Below are 18,277 nucleotides of genomic sequence, written 5' to 3'. Positions count from 1 at the left end.
CTTTCTTTCTTTCTTTCTTTCTTTCTTTCTTTCTTTCTTTTTTTTCTTCATTTAATTAATAACAACACCTTTACTAGGGCTGGGCGATATGGCCTAAAATCAATATCACGGTATATTGAGGATTTCACCTCGATAACGATAAACGGACGATAACTACAGGAATACACAGAAACATAAGTTGTCCACTAGATGGGGCTGTCACATGTATTATGTTGAGTCACATGTTTACGTGACTCGAGGTGGTACAGCTTCTTAAAGGGATATGAACACTGCCAACCTACACACATCTTTTCATTTTTTTACAGTATTATCAAATTTATTGAAATGAGAAAAATGGTCTGGATAAGAGTCAGAAATGTCGATAACGATAAATTTGTGATTCATTGCCCAGCCCCAACCTTTACCAAACGATACACAAGACCTTTAGTCTCTGTGGATGTTTACAACACATGCTTTGAGTAATCAACACTGACTCTAATTTCAGTTTTTTTTTTATTACAATCTGATTAAAACGTAATCTTTTAAAGTGTGTTTCCTTGGGTTCATGTTATGAATAGTTATAGCTTTTTGTACAGCTGCAGTTTGGTCAAACAGAGTTTCTGACTAGATTCTCAAGCTAATAGCTTAAGCCGAGCGTACACTGTATGACTTTTACAGTTGTTGTATTCAGCTCCATCTTATACTGTATTTGTGTCATCACATCTGGGTCGGTACAGTCTAGTCCTGGTAGGGTGTGTTGCGTTCACATCTGGGTCATCTGTGAGTTTAACCGTGCTCAGCTGACCTGTTTTCCGCACCTGCTGTCCGGCAGTCCGTTTTGTGCGGAGGCGACCCAACACACCCACTACGATTGTTTGGCCAGCTGCAGTTCAAGCCTACCTATTGGGTAGAATCAGCCAGCAGCAGCTTCCTGCATGCGCGATTCATTATCAGTATGCATGCGGTGGGGTAAACATCTTCTCTGACTGCAGCTCGGACCTTCTGCTCCAGCCGTGGTAGCACGAGGACAGACTGCTGTGGCGAGCACATGCAGTCAGTGAGAGTAGGAAGCAGTGTGCTTCATATCAGAGTCTCCAAACCAACACTGCTCATGGTCACCTTTGTTTACAAACTGAAGGAGAACACCACAGACTTCTTTGCCCTGCCTACGAGTTCAAAGACATTATTTAATAATAATTCAAAAAATGCTAATATTTAAAAATAGTAACCTAAAATTTCTGTCTTTCTTTCTTCAGTTATTTATTTATGTATTTCTTCTGTTTTAGGTCAGACAAACCTTGGCAGTGACATTTATTCTTCATTAATTCATAAGTTTTGATTCATACCGACGTTATTAAAACCCCGACAGCTGCTCTATCCTCATTGTCTCACTCAGTCGAGCCTTTGTATTTGGGCCTTTGGGTGTGTAATTTATGAGTGACTTAACACCCAAGTACATTCTTTCAGCTCATTGATCAAACTGTCTGTCATCCTTTTCTTTGTCAAGTCCAGACAGCAGCCCAGCATTTATTTAGGCTTCAGGATCCATCTATCGCTGTCTTTGTCTGCAAAACCAGCAAATTCTGCGCCGTGCATCTCTGGACTCGTTTAGGATCAAAGATTTACATTTAAGACCTTCAAAAATGTGTTTTTTCATGAAATCTCTTTAACTGTACGCCATTCTGTTAATGTGCATTTCTGGATTTTCACCTTTAGTAGTAGTTTTAGTCAGGTCTGCTGGCTGTTTGCAACTTCCTGTTTGGATCCACTTTACACACACATTTCCTCCATTCTGCTATTTTACAGATGACCTGACTCTAGATGGGTGGCCTGTTGACGAGGGAGGAACACACACGGAGCATGCACATTAACATAAACACATTAACGCACACGGATGTCCAAAACTGCATATACAGACGGGCATAAATTGGGTCCATGTTTGTCAGGTTATCGCATAAAGTGTTCTTATTTAGTACAGCCTGTAGTTCTCATGTAGAACACGGAAAGCCAGCCCGTCACATGCATAGTGTAGAATAAACAGATGAGAAATGTTGGAGCTCCAAACACAGCCGGTTAGTCTCCTGTGGTGGAAGTCAGGGTCACAGATGTAAGAGGGAGGAGAGGAAGGGAGAGGTCGGGGAGGAAGAGTTTGAAGGGAAGAAAGACAGAACTGAAGAATGATGGTAAAAAGGCGAGAAAGGGGATTAAATAAGGAACAGGGGCTTTCTATTTTCCCTTTTTTGGTCACATACTTGTTTGCATGAGCAGGTGCAATAAAGTCACTTCTTATCCTCAGGTTCAGACAAAACTCAAAGACTCAACTGAGGTCAGACAGCATTCCAAAATATCTCCTCTCAGGTCCTACATGATGGACAGGTTCAAACTGTGGTGACACGCTGATTGACAAGGAGCAGATTAAATACATTCCTACATTTAACTTGCAAAGCATGAAAGGTCAAGTTTTAGCTTTGAGTCCTGCTGTTATTTTTATCTAAATCTTTGAGAGCAAAAATAGTCCAGTCCAGATTTCACATAAAAATGCATCACATGACTAAATGAAATGGTATCTGTGGCATCATCAGGATGATTACTTAAGACCAACAACTCACATCGTATCACATAATACCATGCGCGATGTCGTGTTGTATTGGATATTGCCTTATGGCTTTCTTTGCATAGTTTTGCATCTTGTTTCATTGTACTGCATTACATCATGTCCTATTGTATAGTATTGTATTTATTCTAGTGCATCACTTACTATCGAATCTGATGTCCAGGGATGTCCGACACTATTGGTCAATGTTGGCATTAAAATGGAATGTTGGAAATTATTCGCTTTGAGCAGGATTCCCTTTAAAATGAGGTTTTTAGTCTCAGCAGCCGAAGTCGACAGGCCCAGACTTCCCTCTCCCTAGCCACTTAGGCCAGCTCTTCCGGGGGAATCCCAAGGCGTTCCCTGGCCAGCCAAGAGACGTAGTCTCTCCAACATGTCTTGGGTTTCTCTTTAGGTCTTCTCCCGGTTGGACATGCCCAGAAAACCTCACCAGGGAGGCATCCTAACCAGATGCCCGAGCCACCTCAACTGGCTCCTCTCGATGTGGACGAGCAGCGGGTCCACTCCGAGCTTCTCATCCTATCTCCAAGGGAGAGCCCAGCCACCCTGTGGAGTAAACTCATTTCAGCCGCTTGTTTCCGCAATCTCGTTCTTTCGGTCACTACCCAAAGCTGGTGACCACAGGTGAGGGTTGGAACATTCAACCAACTCTGTCTTCACCACGAAGATCAATGGAATGCCCACATCACTGCAGACGCAGCCTATCGATCTCACGCTCCAGCTGTCCCCCACTCGTGAACCAGACCCGAGATACTTAAACTCCTCCACTTGGGGCAGGACCTCATCCCTTGTTTACTTTCATTTTTAATACAGTTGCTGCCCGGAGCTCGGCAGTAACTCTCCACGTGATCATTACACCTCCTTTTGTTGCGCCAAGATGTAATATGCATTCACAAGTCCGGCAGTTCGGCAATATTACTACCAAGCAAGGCGGCAAGAATGCCGCAAAATTCCTGGAAGACCACACCGTGGCGGCAGTATTACGCTGATTTGCTGGCATGGAGTGTCTTCCAAAAAGGGCTACTAATTGTGTTGTGAAGCACCCTGGGGGGTTTGTAGAACCCTAGAAGACACTTTACAAATACAGGCCATTTACCATACAGATCACTAGAGAAGAGATTTTGTTGTTTATTGTCTCTATTTAGGACGCCTGGTTCATGCTTCTCCGTCAGCTCCGCAAGGGACAGACACGCACGGATTGACAGAAGCGTTTTGCTCTCATACTTCTCCATCTCCTGGAGAGTGTTGCACAGCAATTGCCCGGCAGGACAACAGAGGGCGTAGCGCTGTTCTGTGGTATCCGGTCATGTATCGGTCCAAGATAGTGTGTTTATATTGTGGTTTTTTTTGTATATAAGAGAGTTTGAACACGGACATACAGTATTTGACTCTCATTCTCCTCCATCTCTTCATGCGCTCGCCACCTCTAAACCCACGTTTCCTGTCATTTCCGTGTACAAATAAAACGCTTGCTGCGCATCTTTTCACTCCTCCAGTCACGGGGGAATTAAACGTTCATGTTTTTAGAGTTTTTTCGCGAGGTATTCTTCAAGCTGCTCCGTGTCTGCCGCTTGTTATCCTCGGCTCTCTTTGTGTTTTTGAGGGCGCAATGGCAGCGCTGTAAACAACAGCGGCGTCCTGACCAATCACAAGCTTGCGTTGTCCGTCTCGACTGACGGATGTTTAGAAAAGAGAGCTCGACTCCGTCCGTCCTTGCGGGGCTCTCCGGCAGGTCCGCAAGGACGGATAATGGCGTTGCGTGTCTCCGCACTGACGCAGACGGAGAAGCATGAATCAGTCAACTCTCTCCATGTTCCCGATCTCATGATCACACGTTCCTGCCTGTCTGTCTTCAGCGAACCATCATCCCAATAAAGACAGGAATTCTAGAAGACAGGAAACTTGAAATGCTCTGTATCCCTCCAAAGAAAACGTTATCTCATCAGTCACTCACGTCTTAACTGTACATCTCAGGAAGCACCAATGTATGGCACATAGTGGTGGATTTAAGCCTTCTCCAGATACCATCAACAGACACTATAGGAATGAAACGGGCAAGTCCCAAACTGCAGCCTTAGCACTCAACCATTAGAGCTGAGAATGTATGTATTACAGAGGCCTGTGAAATACGCCGGGTTGACACGTGAACATGAAAGTGTTTGGACAGTAAAGCATGAGCAAACGGTTGAAACTTATTGGAAAATATTGGCTAAAGTATGAAAAGGTACATAGGTGGGTAAAGACAAGTTGACAGCTAAGTTCACGCTAAATGAGCAGGTTGTGTCTTGGTGTGTGAAGATGTTTATGCAATGTATAAACCTTTTCCAGCTACATTTCTTATGTATTTAGCCTTTTATGTCCTAGAACATTGGCGTCTATCGGTGTCTTGGGGCAGGTAAACATTTAAAAGTTCCAGGATAACGGCCATCATAGAAAAATAAATAATTTAATTAATTAAAATCTTGTATTTTTGCATTTATTTGCATTTTTCAGCCTGTTTCCTTCATATTTAAGGCTCCAGCAGGCATCTTTTGAGAGCAGGTAAAATGTTATACCCCCAGGCACTGCTTTAGCATCTGTTTCCACGTATAATCCATCAGTTTCAATGATGGGTGTGGACAGAAGTAACGTGAATGGGGATCAACACTCCAGCACACCTCCACCCTTCCCAGGTGGAGGCTGGATTATATTTCAGAACAAAGGGATTTCAGGGGGAAAGCGAACAAACAGCTTTGTTTTTTTTCTGGAAGAGATATCGGGAATAATTTGTGTTGCTCATGCCCACATTAATAAATGTGAACTTTTAGGGGAGTTTGTTTATTTTTAATGGGGGTTTGCATAGTTTAATTTATTTAAAGCTAGATTAATGTCACTGTAATCTTGGAATTAATCTAGATTTATTCAGATTTAAATGGGTCATTTGAATTCTGCCAAAGGCATCTATAATATGTGTGTGCTACCTTTGAGAACAGGTTTCCAAGCCAGGTGGCACATCAGACCAGGGGCTCATAATTTCATGAAATCTTTTTTCATGTTTTTCTTTTGCTTATACAAGTTAAGCTTAACTAGCAAATGACTGCAGGTGAAGTGGTGATTTGGCGTGTTTTATTGTTGACCATGTTAAAATAATGTTGAAGATTTATCCCTTCTCTCTGCCTCTTGATCAGCTGATCGGTGGGTTTCAGGGAAGGTTCAGACTCGTGTTTTATTCCTGAGCCCTATTGTCACTCATTATTAAAATGGAAGAATGAGCTGAAACAGGGTATCTGTGGTGGCAGGGAACTAATTACTCACATGCTTCTGGGGGAGCCCAGTGAGAGGGGGAAAGTGATTTAGCCTTGGCCCCCAAAAGACCTTGATAAGGCCCTGGGTGTGAGACTGAGGTTTGAAGGTGAACCATATTAAATGTAGAAATATTGCATGCTTATAAATTATTGCTTTATAAACGTCAAAACGTGTAGTGGGACAAATATACCTACATTTTCCTTTTGATGCACTTTGTTTTGTTGTCTTGTTTTTTATTTAAAGTTAGAGTCCCATTAGTCCCATCCCTTGTGGGGAGCGGTTAGCTGCAGCTGTGGCCACCCTCGGGAACCATTTGGTGGTTTAAGCCCCCAGTCCAACCCCTTAAAGCTGAGTGTCAAGCAGGGAGGCATTGGGTCTCATTTTTAAAGTGTTTGGTATGACCCGACCAGGATTTGAACCCTGATCTCCCAATCCCAGGGGGAACACTCTACCACCAGGGCACTAAAACGGTTATTTGGCTATGCTCCTGTCCTCGAACCCTGCGTGCTGGGTTAACCTCCGCAATAAATTAGCCAAATGATTTGTGCAATAATCAGTGTTTTATTTTTTTGATTGCTGTGTGATTGAGTTTTTTAATGTAAAATGATAATTTACATTCAGTTCATTGAGTCAATGATCAAGAATTAATAAACATAAAATTTCCATAACAGTTGTTGTTGACTGAAATAAATGAATGTATTATTATTATTATTATTATTATTATTATTATTATTATTATTACTATTATTTCATTCATATTATTTATTATTAATTAATATAATATATTATAATATATGTATAATATAAATAATATTACTGCAATGATTATTAATATTATTATAATTGTTGTTAATATTATTATTATTTTATTATTATTATCATCACCAACATCATCATCATCATCATTATTATTTCTCTTCCACAAAAGGCACATTCTAGATTTATTAGTATAGAAAATGGGGATGGCTTTCCATCACATTTAAAAGCAGTCACTCATTATTTAGGTTGTCATTTTTTAAAGTCAGGCCATCTAAATGGCGGTGGGGAGGCTTGAGGGGTAATACTATGCAACCGCGCCACATATACGTTACATCTGAGCTAAAATATCAATGTGAAAGTCTTAGAATAGACCCAGAACACAACACAACATTAAGAACAGATTATCAGCAAGGTATTTTTTTTTATTGCGTGATAAGAGTCTTACAGCAGCACGTTAACTCCAATAAGGGCCCACCAAAAATTTTTAGTCATTAAATCTATACATTCTCAACTTCTTACCACTTTTCATGCATTTTCCATCTTTGAGCTGGTACAATTTATCCACCAGATCAGCTACTTTTCTTCTAATTTTAGTTTCTTCTCTCTTTTCACCTAAAAATTGATTCTGACTGCCTCTATTCTGTTTTCTTTCACTCGTCTTCCACCCCAGCCTTTCTCCTTGCCTTGTTTGCTGCTCTCTGTTGCCCTCCTTCTGTCAGTGTGATTAGAGGAATGGAGGAGATCAGAAGGCAGAAAGCTGGACACACACCACTGACCTTTCCCCTCCCTTTTCTCTGCGGTGCTCCAGGATCACTTTCTCTTTTTGCTTTCTACATTTTCCACTTACGTAGTTTTTTTTTGACTAATCTGTTTCTTTCTCAGAAAGACTGAGAGAAAAGGCTGCAACCAGGCCAAATGCATTGTGAGACCTGTGTTAAACTGAAACTACCATAAATCCTCTAATATTAGCCTGTATTTAATTAACTGCCGGGTATCATATTTTGGCCGGTGTCGGAGTCGGCGGAGGTGAATAATGGCCGTTTTTTATTGTGGCCGGGTGGAATAAGGTAACAAGCAAGTACGGGGGGCGGTTGTGTCATCCGTCTCACTTTTGATTTGCCAGTGATTGACCGCGAGGGTAACTTTAACCGTGCGGAGACGAAGAGGAGGCAAAAATTTGATATCACGTTCAAAGAGAACGTGCTGATTATGCTGCAGAACACTCTGGGGAGCAGTAGGGGTTGTATGAACTAGTCACTAGTCGACTTCACCGCTCTATAGTGACTTGTTATGCCTGTCATCGACTAGTCGCTGTCACGTGATAATGACCAGCAAGATGCAGTCCGCGGAAAAGACAGCAGCCTGCTCTCAGCAGGTGACAAGCTCCTGCGCGTCGGGAGGCAACGCGCTGTGCCAGAGCGTCGGTACCGACACCCGCCATAAAACGGACATTTAACCAAATTGTGACGTTTACCCTCTTGCAATTTAACCTTCCCCTCACCCCATCCTAACCTTAACCAGCTTGCGCATGCAAAGCTCTGATTGTTGACGCGCTCCAGACATCTGCGTCCTGAGCACGGCCACAGTAACGTTATCAAATCAGGTGTCGCCACCTCAAAAACTAATTTAACACGCGATCGTTCATGTCGGCTCATTTCCTTTTATGTTTTCTGTCTTTTATTCTTTTATTTGTGTCTGATGCGTTTCGCTGCTGCGGACCAGGGCGCATCACCTGTTTTGTCCTCGGTGACGCACCTAACTGATGTGACCGGCGAGCACTCCGCTGTTTGATGTCGGTAGATCTTTTAGAACTGCAGTTCAAAGGTAACTCATAAGGTGAATATATATGAACCCAGGTAGCAGTTTTTCTTTAGGATTGAGAGGAGATGCAGGAAGATAATAAACAGGCAGGACAGAAAAATAGTCAAATAAAAACAAGTTAGTTTTTGTATCTGGTGGTTGCAACAAACAGACACCATTGAAGGTAATCAGAAGTGAGGAACAGAAAATGAAATAATTATTTTAATGTTTAGAGCAGCAGGGACTCCGAGAGGCTGCAGGCACATCAGTGAGTTTGCGGTCGCTGCTTAGGGGGAGGGGGGAGAGGGCTGAAGCAGAAACTACCGTTGTTAAAAGAAATGTGTTTAACTTTGAAAATGTGGGCGCAAAATTGCCAAAAATTCCAGCGAACCATTAGTTCATTTTGCTCAAATAGAAATTGAGGCCTGCCTCTAATTCTGGTCCTTCTTCCAGTAAAGGTCTGGAGCTTGATGAGCTTGAGTCAAATACAGGCCCGGGCCTGTATTAGAGGATTTACGGTATTTGCCTGCAGAGAGTCTTTAATGGTAGAGGGATGATGCATGATGTGGTTTAGGCGTGCTGCCAGGCCACATCTCAGTTTCACATCTAGTTTCTAACAATTCTCCAAAAGATGTTTTATATTTTTATTGTCGTTTTTTTAAAAAGCTCATCTGCTGAAGCCAAATTTTGGATTTGGAATGAAAAGAAAAAAATACATGGAATTTGTTTTGTAAATAATGGGTGACATGCTGTAAGTAGCGGTTCAAATGAACCACACTGATCAGATAAATGAAACAAAAGCTTTTAGATGATAAAGTTTCAATGTTTTCAAATTACTTTTCAGTTTTTCTTTTACTGTCATAATTTTCTGAGTACGAGAGAAAAAATACCTTTAACTTAGCAGTGGTTCAAACATGTAGTTTGTGACTTCCTGTTTTATTTTGAAAGTCTTTTTGCTTATGCGTCATGCTAACTTTATTTGTATTTTGTGATCTACTCCCAGCACCTTTGCTTGCTTCTTGCTGAATGTTGCTGGTCTTGTCACATAAATATGGTGGCTCATCGAGTTCAATGAAATAGAAATGCTGAATTAGTTTATTTCGTAGTGTTGACATATTGTCATGGCTTTTTGTCGTAGTATTGTGGCTTTTTTGTGGTAATGTTGTGAGTTTATGTCGTAGTGTTGTGGCTTTTTATTTTAGTGTCATGGCTTTTGTTGATGTATCATGGCATTTTATTGTAGTGTAACTTTTTGTTGTGCCTCTGTCAGTGTGCCCCATGGCAGCTGTGGTTACATAGTAGCTCATCACCATCATTGTGTGAATGTGTGTGTGAATGGATGAATGAAACACTGTAGTGTAAAGCACTTTGGAGTCCTCTTATTCTGAAAGACGCTATACAAGTGGGGGTCATTTATCATTTATTATTTTCGTTGTGTTGTGGCTTTTTGTCATAATGTTGTGAGTTTATGTTGTAGTGTGGTGGCTTTTTATTTTAGTGTCATGGCTTTTGTTGAAGTGTGATGGCTTCTTTTTCTTTAAGATGCGTTGTGACTTGTATTTAGTTAAACCGTACAGGCGGCCATGTTTAACAGGATATCTCTTTAAAACTGGTCTTGTGTTAAAGACGAATAGCCATACCTTATCTGCAGTAGACAGCAGTGAGTGTACTCTCACATTGGCGTTTCAGAGTGGAATTCCCAAGAGAAATCAAGCTAACCAGAACAATGATTAAATAACAGTAAGATAAAACCCCTTTAATGGCTATAGCCTGTTTTCTAGGCTAATCCACATTGTGTTATTAGCACCATGCTAGCAGGATCTTGTTGCATGTAACGTCATCTTTAGGTGGTCCAAGAGTTTAGCCACAGCTGTGGTTAAGCCTGGTCATCAACATGTGTGGAACAATCTTCATGGTACCCAGCAAATAGAACAATAAATATATTGATGTACAAGTTAAAAACATACAGGACTGTAGCTAGCATCATGGTGTTTCTCTCTGGACATTACATGGCTCTTACATAGTATGTGACGGTTCCTAACAATCGCTTTTTGACACCAAGGGTATGAACACTCAGGCTGTCGTCATATGAGCTGATAAACCCTGCCCTCTGTTCAAGATTTACTCTGTACATTTTGTCCTCTTTCCACCCTGTTCTCTGAGTCCCCACATGACCCTGTTCAACTCTTTTGTTCCTCCTCACCTCCCAACCTCACTCTCTCCTCCATGTGTCTTTACCTTCCCAGCTTTCTTTAATCCACTAATCACATGGGAAAACCAGCTGAGATCCAAAGAATTGACCCCCAGGAATGCTCTCATGAGCGATTAACTTCTTTACGTGCATTCATACACTCAGTGGCTTGTCGGTGTCCATCATGAGGCATTTTTAATGTTACATATATTGATAAATCTAAATATTTAGAACTAGATCTAAACAAAAAAAGTTGCATTTAAATATCAAATAAAAATGTGGGGATGTTTTGCAAACATGCAAATTGTGATTGCTTTAAAACAAATGTAGTTTAACACAAAGAAATGTATAAAAGCAGGATGAAAATCCATTATCTAACATCTCAGAATTCATTTAAGGAAAGAGTGTTAGGCTACTGGGAGTGAGAACGTATGAGAATAATGGTCAAAATAACTCCAGTAACTTACCATCAGAGGGACTATGAGATGCTATATAGTGGATTTCTTCACCCTAGCTTTTTTAATTAAATTTTATTTTATTTTTTCTGGGGGTGTGATCTGACAACAGTTTCTGCTTTCATCAGTTTTCGTTCTAGCTAAAAATTATGTTTTAAACCACCATATTTATTGTTTGTTTAGATTTCAATATTTCAATTGAGATGTTTATACTTGGATTCAATTAGTAATATTTAGATTTAGATTTAGATTTTCAGTTTTCATACAGAATATTATGATTTTACTTATTACACACTCATATTAGACTCAAAATATTTAGATGTAAACTTATACATTTAGATTTAAATCTAAAGAACTATTTAATATAATATAAAAATTATTAAATTAAATATGGAAAGAAAGGGATCCTGAAACGTTCGCACCTATTTATGCTTTCGTGAGGAGCTAAATGAGGCCAAATGTAGTTAGTTTTAATAATTCTCTTTAAAAAATATAACTTTACAATCAGCACCTCATATATTTCATGCATCCATTAACTGACCCAGGAACATTGGTCTCTGTGTGTAATGAAATTGTGGGTAGTTAGCTTAACATTAACAATCATGGTTAGCTCAAGATAATGGAAAAGCCTTTGATTTTAAGATAAAACTCAACAAGAGTAGACGGATAATGTTTGTAACTTTCATAGAGACACCAGAAAACCTTTGTTTATGTATGTCACTGCCACACCAACGTGACCTGTCCTCTTTGACTTCATTCTGTTGGATTGATTTCAAATTTTCATGAATCCACTTGTGTCTTGTGATAGTCCGTATTTTCTAACTTGTGTTGCTGATTTCTTGCAGGGCGACACGTCTAACGAGCCATGTGGAGGCCTGGACTGCAGTGGAGGCTGCAAGTGTTTCCCAGAGAAAGGCGGCAGGGTGAGTCTTTATGTTTCAAACAGCCCAAAAGCTTTTTGCATTCAATTAAAGGAGAAATAATCAAACCCATACTTTTCAGCAATGAACACAGATTTATTTAAAACCTTTCCAAGTTCTTGCAATCAAATAGCATCAATCATACCCTCATTTCATATTAAGAGTCAAACAGTCATTAAGTATAATCTTGTGGTTGTGGGGTTATTTCAAACACAGCAACTTGTTGTCTTATCTCTTCATATTTGATACTTACTGAATGACAAACAATGAAGTTGTTTGATTTGAAATACATTTCTTCTACTTAAAATATTAGAATACAACATTTTGGAGTTTTTTCAGCTTGAAATCTTTATTTACTATTTAAAAAATGCAGTTTAAAGATGTTGTGGTTGTGTTTGACTGTGTTTCTTTATGTGATTATATATGGTTAGATGGTATTTGTGTAGGTTTGTATTTATTTTCTGCACATAAGTGTCCACATGCACAAGTGTGGTTTAACACTTATAGTAGGTGATAAAATTAAAAACTTTCAAATACTTTTAGAAGTTTTTCAGTATAGTTAGCGATATTTTTAATTATGTGTTGCAATTTCTCAGGCTTTTGAAGTGTGTTTCATCCTAAACATATTGAATTTTGATTATCTTACCTGTTATAACTCTCTGACTGGCATTTGTTTAGAAATTTGTGGTTAATGTCCAAACGAATCAAGGCTGAGAGTATCTATGACCAAAGTGCATTGTGGGTGTCTTAACCCCTCAATGTCTGGAATATTGAGTAAATATAGTAGAATTACTATGTTTTTAGAATAAATTATTGGCTAACAATAATATTTATGTAATAACATAATTGTACAAAACAAATTAAATTGGCCCTCGCTAACATAGATCCTCCATCAGACCTCTGTGGAACTGGAAATCACAGATTTTAGATGAAAGTACTAATCCTAATACTCCATCTGGACCTTTTGAGGGCAGAGGGGGTTTGCTGTGAATTAACTCAGAGATTTAAACAAATGGGAAAACTACCAGCATGCAGTGTATGCTAAAACAAAAGTAACAGTATATTGAGACAGGGTTTCCCCCAGAAAATGTAATAAGCCTGGCGGGGGTGGGGTGGGGGGTGGGGGGGTGGGGGGGGGGGTCGCAGGTAACCCCAGAGAGTCCAGCCACCCTGCGGAGAAAAGTAATTTCTGCCGCTTGTATACGCGATCTTGTTCTTTTGGTCACTGCTACTTTGCCTTCCGGCTCAGGGGTCTCATTTATAAAGCTTGCTTACGCACAAATCAGGGTCGGAAAACTGCGTAAGCAACTTTCCACGCAAACTTTGGGATTTATAAAAGAAAACGTAGCGGAAAAATGTGCGCAACTTTAAGTTGACTAAGGACCTGGCTTATGCACATTTTGGACATGGAGAGCACCAGCTGCTGCTGAGAAGGATAAAATTATGAATTCCAGCAGCATTATCACTTGTACTGCTTCATACATTCACAGAAAAAAAGCCTCCCGCTTCCTTGATCTGCGGTCGCCATCGTTAATGGTGGACTGCTGCAACGAGCCGGCTAATAAATATGCATGAGATCCAAAAGCCACTTTGCATTGACTATTTATGGCAGAAAGTGGGCGTGTTGAGGGCGGGATGTGACCCAGAAATAGCTGAGCACATTTCTAGGTAGTTTGTGATTTATGAAGTGGAGATTGCGTGAAGCTGTACGTACTCCATGTTTTATTGGTCACAAACCTAGCGTGAGTACTTTTTTTTTGCTGAGCTTAAGTACGGTTTTAGTAAGGATTCTACGCAATGTTTTATAAATGAGACCCCTGCTCTCTCTTCACCACGACAGATTGGTACAACTCCCGCATCACTGTAGACGCAGCACCAATCCGCCTATCCATTTCATGCTTGATCTTTTCCTCACCCTTGAACAAGACCACGAGACACTTAAACTCCTCCACTTGAGGCAGGTCCTCATTCCTAACCCGGAGAAGGCATTCTACCCTTTTCTGACTCAAGATCATGTTCTCGAATTTAGAGGGGCTAATTCTCATCCCAGCTTCTTCACACTCGGCTGCGAACTGCTCCAGTAAATGCTGGAGATCACATTCCAATGAAGCCAACAGGACCACATCATCTGCAAAAAAAAACAATCCCAAGGCCACCAACGCAGATCCCCTCAACACCTCGGCTGCGCCTAGAAATCCTGTTCATAAAAGTTATGAACAGAATCGGTGACAAAGGGCGGTGTTGGCGGACTCCAGCCATTACCAGAAACATGAATAAAGACAGTCATCAGTCTGGTGTCTACACGTTTATCTCTACATGACGGCACATCTCCCTGAACGCTGACATTAATCGCATTAACCCGAGTGATCAGTTATGTTGTGGTTAGAAATCTGAACTGCTTTAATTTTATTTTGTAGACACACACACCCAAGTTCAGAAGATCTTTCATGGACGTAAAAACAAAGAGTCAGCGTACCCGGCCCGGAGGGTTACCGGGGTCCCATCCTGGAGCCAGGCCTGGGCCTGGTGGCCGGGCTTTCACCCATGGGGCCCGGCCGGGCCCAGCCCGAACCAGATACATGGGCTCTTCCAACTGTGGACCCACCACCCACAGGAGGAACATGAAGGGTCCGGTGCAGTGTGGATCGGGTGGCAAACCGAGGTGGGATCCTTGGCGGTCCGATCCCCGGACAAGGAAACTGATTATTGGGACATGGAACATCACCTCGCTGGCGGGGAACGAGCAGGAGCTTGTGGCAGAGGTTGAGCGGTACTGGCTAGATATAGTTGGACTCACCTCGACACATAGCATTGGCTCTGGAACCCAAGTCCTTGAGAGGGGTTGGACACTCTCCTTTGCTGGAGTTGCTCCGGGTGAGAGGCAGAGGGCTGGGGTTGGCTTTTGTTAGCCCCAAGACTCTCTGCCTGTGTGTTGGGGTTTACCCCGGGGGACGAGAGGGTAGCTTCCCTGCGCCTTCAGGTCGGGGAATGGGTCCTGACTGTTGTTTGTGCTTATGCGCCAAATATCAGTTCAGATTACCCACCCTTTTTTGGAGTCCCTGGGATGATTGCTAGATAGTGCTCCATCAGGGGACTCCACTGTCCTGCTGGAGGACTTCAATGCTCACGTGGGCAATGACAGCATGACCTGGAGGGGTGTGATTGGGAGGAACGGCCCGCCTGATCTAAACTTGAGTGGTGTTTCGTTATTGGAGTTCTGTGCAAGCTGCAGTTTGGCCATAATGAACACCGTGTTCGAACATAAGGATGCCCATCGGTACACTTGGTACCAGGGCAGTCTAGGTGCAGGTCGATGATAGACTTTGTAGTCGTATCATCTGACCTGCGGCCGTATGTTTTGGACACCGGAGTGAAGAGAGGAGCGGAGCTGTCAGCTGATCACCACCTTGTGGTGAGTTGGATCAGATGGCAGGGGAAGATGCAGCGTAGACCTGGCAGACCCAAACGCATAGTGAGGGTCTGCTGGGAACGCTTGGCAGAAGAACCTGTCAAGACGGACTTCAACTCCCACCTCTGGCAGAGCTTTGATCGCGTCCCGAGAGCAGTGGGGGACATCGACACCGAGTGGGTCTTGTTCCACTCTGCGATTGTTGAGGTGGCTGTTGCTAGCTGTGGTTGCAAGGTGGTCGGTGCCAGTAGTGCTGGCAACCCCCGTACCCGCTGGTGGACACCAGAGGTTCGGGGAGCCGTCAGGCTGAAGAAGGAGGCCTACAGGGTGTGGCTGGTCTGTAGGTCTCCGGAGGCAGCAGACAGGTACCGGATAGCCAGGCGGGGTGCAGCAGCAGTGTTGGGAGTAACGCCGTTTAAGTATAACAGCGTTTCTAATGGCGTTCTTTTATAGGTAACGGAATAATCTAATTAATTACTTTTCCAGCCGTTGCAATGCCGTTACCGTTACTGGGGACGGAAGGTTGTGCGTTACTATGTGCTTGTCGAACGTTGAGCAGCAGTGTGAGGCTTTCCGACCGCCACTCTTCAGCTGCAGCCAGGGAGAGATAGGTGTCGGTAACGCACTTACAAACACCATGATGATTGGCCGGGTGGGCGGCAAAATCTCGGGCATGGGAGGAGTTTGGTGAGGCCATGGAGAAAGACTATCGATCTGCGCCAAAGAGGTTCTGGCAAACTGTCTGGCGCCTCAGGAGAGGAAGGCAGCAACTCGCTTACACTGTTTACAGTGGGAATGGGGAGCTGCTGACGTCAACTGGGGCTATAGTCGGGCGGTGGAAGGAATACTTTAAGGAGCTCCTCAATCCCACCTACGCTCATTCCGAGGAGGAGTCAGAGCCGGTAGACCTGGGGATGGACTGTCCAATCTCTGGGGCAGAGGTTGCTGAGGTAGTCAAACAACTACACAGCGGCGGAGCCCCGTGGGTGTATGAAATTCGTCCTGGGTGTCTCAAGGCTATGGATGTGGTAGGGCTGTTGTGGTTGACACGTCTATTCAACATTGCGTGGTCATCGGGGCCAGTTCCTGTGGAGTGGCAGACCGGAGTGGTTGTCCCCATCTTTAGGAAGGGTGACCAGAGGGTGTGTTCCAACTACAGGGGGATCACACTCCTCAGCCTCCCTGGAACGGTCTACTCCAAGGTACTGGAGAGGAGGGTCTGATTTATAGTTGAATTTCAGATTGAGGAGGAGCAATGTGGTTTTTGTCCAGGCCGTGGAACTGTGGACCAGCTCTATACCCTTGCAAGGGTGTTGGAGGGGGCATGGGAGTTTGCCCAACCAATCCACATGTGTTTTGTGGATTTGGAGAAGGCTTATGACCGTGTCCCCAGGGGCACCCTGTGGGGGATGCTCCAGCAGAATGGGGTGGGTGGCCTTTTGTTAAGGGCCATTCAGTCCCTTTACCAGAGGAGCGTGTTTGGTCCGCGTAGCCCGTAGTAAGTCGGACCTGTTACCGGTGAGGGTTGGACTCTGCCAGGGCTGCCCTTGGTCACCGGTTCTGTTCATTACCTTTATGGACAGAATTTCTAGGCGCAGCCGTGGTGTGGAGTGTGTCGAGTTTGGTGGCAGGAGAATCTCGTCTCTGCTTTTTGCAGATGATGTGGTCCTCCTAGCTTCATCCAGCTCTGACCTTCAGCTCTTGCTGGGTAGGTTCGCGGCCGAGTGTGAAGCGGCTGGGATGAGGATCAGCACCTCCAAATCTGAGACCATGGTTCTCGACCGGGAAAGGGTGGCTTACCAACTCCGGGTCGGGAGAGAGGTCCTACCTCAAGTGGGGGAGTTTAAGTATCTCAGGGTCTTGTTCACGAGTGAGGGTAGGAGGGATCGGGAGATCGACAGGCGATTGGTTCAGCGTCTGCAGTGATGCGGACGCTGAGCCGATCTGTCTTGGTGAAAAGGGAGCTGAGCCAGAAAGCCAGGCTCTCGATTTACCGGTCGATCTACATCCCAATCCTCACCTATGGTCATGAGCTTTGGGTAATGACCGAAAGAACGAGATCGCGAATACAAGTGACCGAAATGAGTTTCCTCCATAGGGTGGCCGGGCTCAGCCTTAGAGATGGGGTGAGGAGCTTGGATATTCGGGAGGGACTCGGAGTAGAACCGCTGCTCCTCCGGATCGAAAAGAGTCAGTTGAGGTGGTTTGGACATCTGGTCAGATGCCTCCTAGACGCCTCCCTGGGGAGGTGTTTCGGGCATGTCCTGCCGGCCGGAGGGCCCCGGGTCGACCCAGGACACGTTGGAAAGGTTACATGAATGAATGAATGAATGACCCACACTTGTATAGCGCCTCTCAGAGTAAGGACTCCAAAGCGCTTTACACTACAGTGTATCATTCATCCATTCACACACTGATGGTGATGAGCTACAATGTAGCCACAGCTGCCCTGGGGCGCAATGACAGAGGCGAGGCTGCCGAGCTCCAATCTGGTCTGGGAACGCCTTGGGATCCTGCCGGAGGAACTGGTGGAGGTGGCTGGGGAGAGGACGGTCTGGAGCTCCCTAGTTGGGATGCTGCCCCTGCGACCCGGACCCGGATAAGCGGAGGAAGACGACGACGACGACAGCACACACCCAACTTTAGTTTGTAATACGATTGTGATTATTACAGCAGGCTTAGTACAGAAAAGCAGCCCTGCAGGCTCTAATTTTCATTCTTATCTATTTCCATCACAGAGATAGATGCTGTAATGATCGGTTTTAATTACATTTAATTATTGCCCACGGGTATGAAAGTGTGGTGTGCATTAGTTTGTGGAGCACATGTTTCAACAGTTACAACCTTATAGGCTTTATTGGGTTT

The 18,277-nt window shown here is 43.5% G+C and overlaps 1 protein-coding gene across 3 annotated transcripts in view; it reads left to right on the top strand.

Moving 5' to 3' along the window:
* col4a6 (collagen, type IV, alpha 6) overlaps positions 1-18,277 on the top strand; it is a 172,511-nt gene that overhangs the window by 87,136 nt on the left and 67,098 nt on the right. For all 3 annotated transcript variants that reach the window (XM_070547980.1, XM_070547979.1, XM_054747470.2), the window contains exon 4: positions 11,929-12,006. In XM_070547980.1, the coding sequence (XP_070404081.1) occupies positions 11,929-12,006 (78 nt within the window). The remainder of the gene's footprint in view (positions 1-11,928; positions 12,007-18,277) is intronic.

Source organism: Nothobranchius furzeri, chromosome 2, assembly GCF_043380555.1.
Source record: "Nothobranchius furzeri strain GRZ-AD chromosome 2, NfurGRZ-RIMD1, whole genome shotgun sequence".
Taxonomy (NCBI): Eukaryota; Metazoa; Chordata; class Actinopteri; order Cyprinodontiformes; family Nothobranchiidae; genus Nothobranchius; species Nothobranchius furzeri.
Note: the sequence above shows the minus strand (reverse complement) of the source record. Positions and strands in the feature narration are given on the sequence as shown.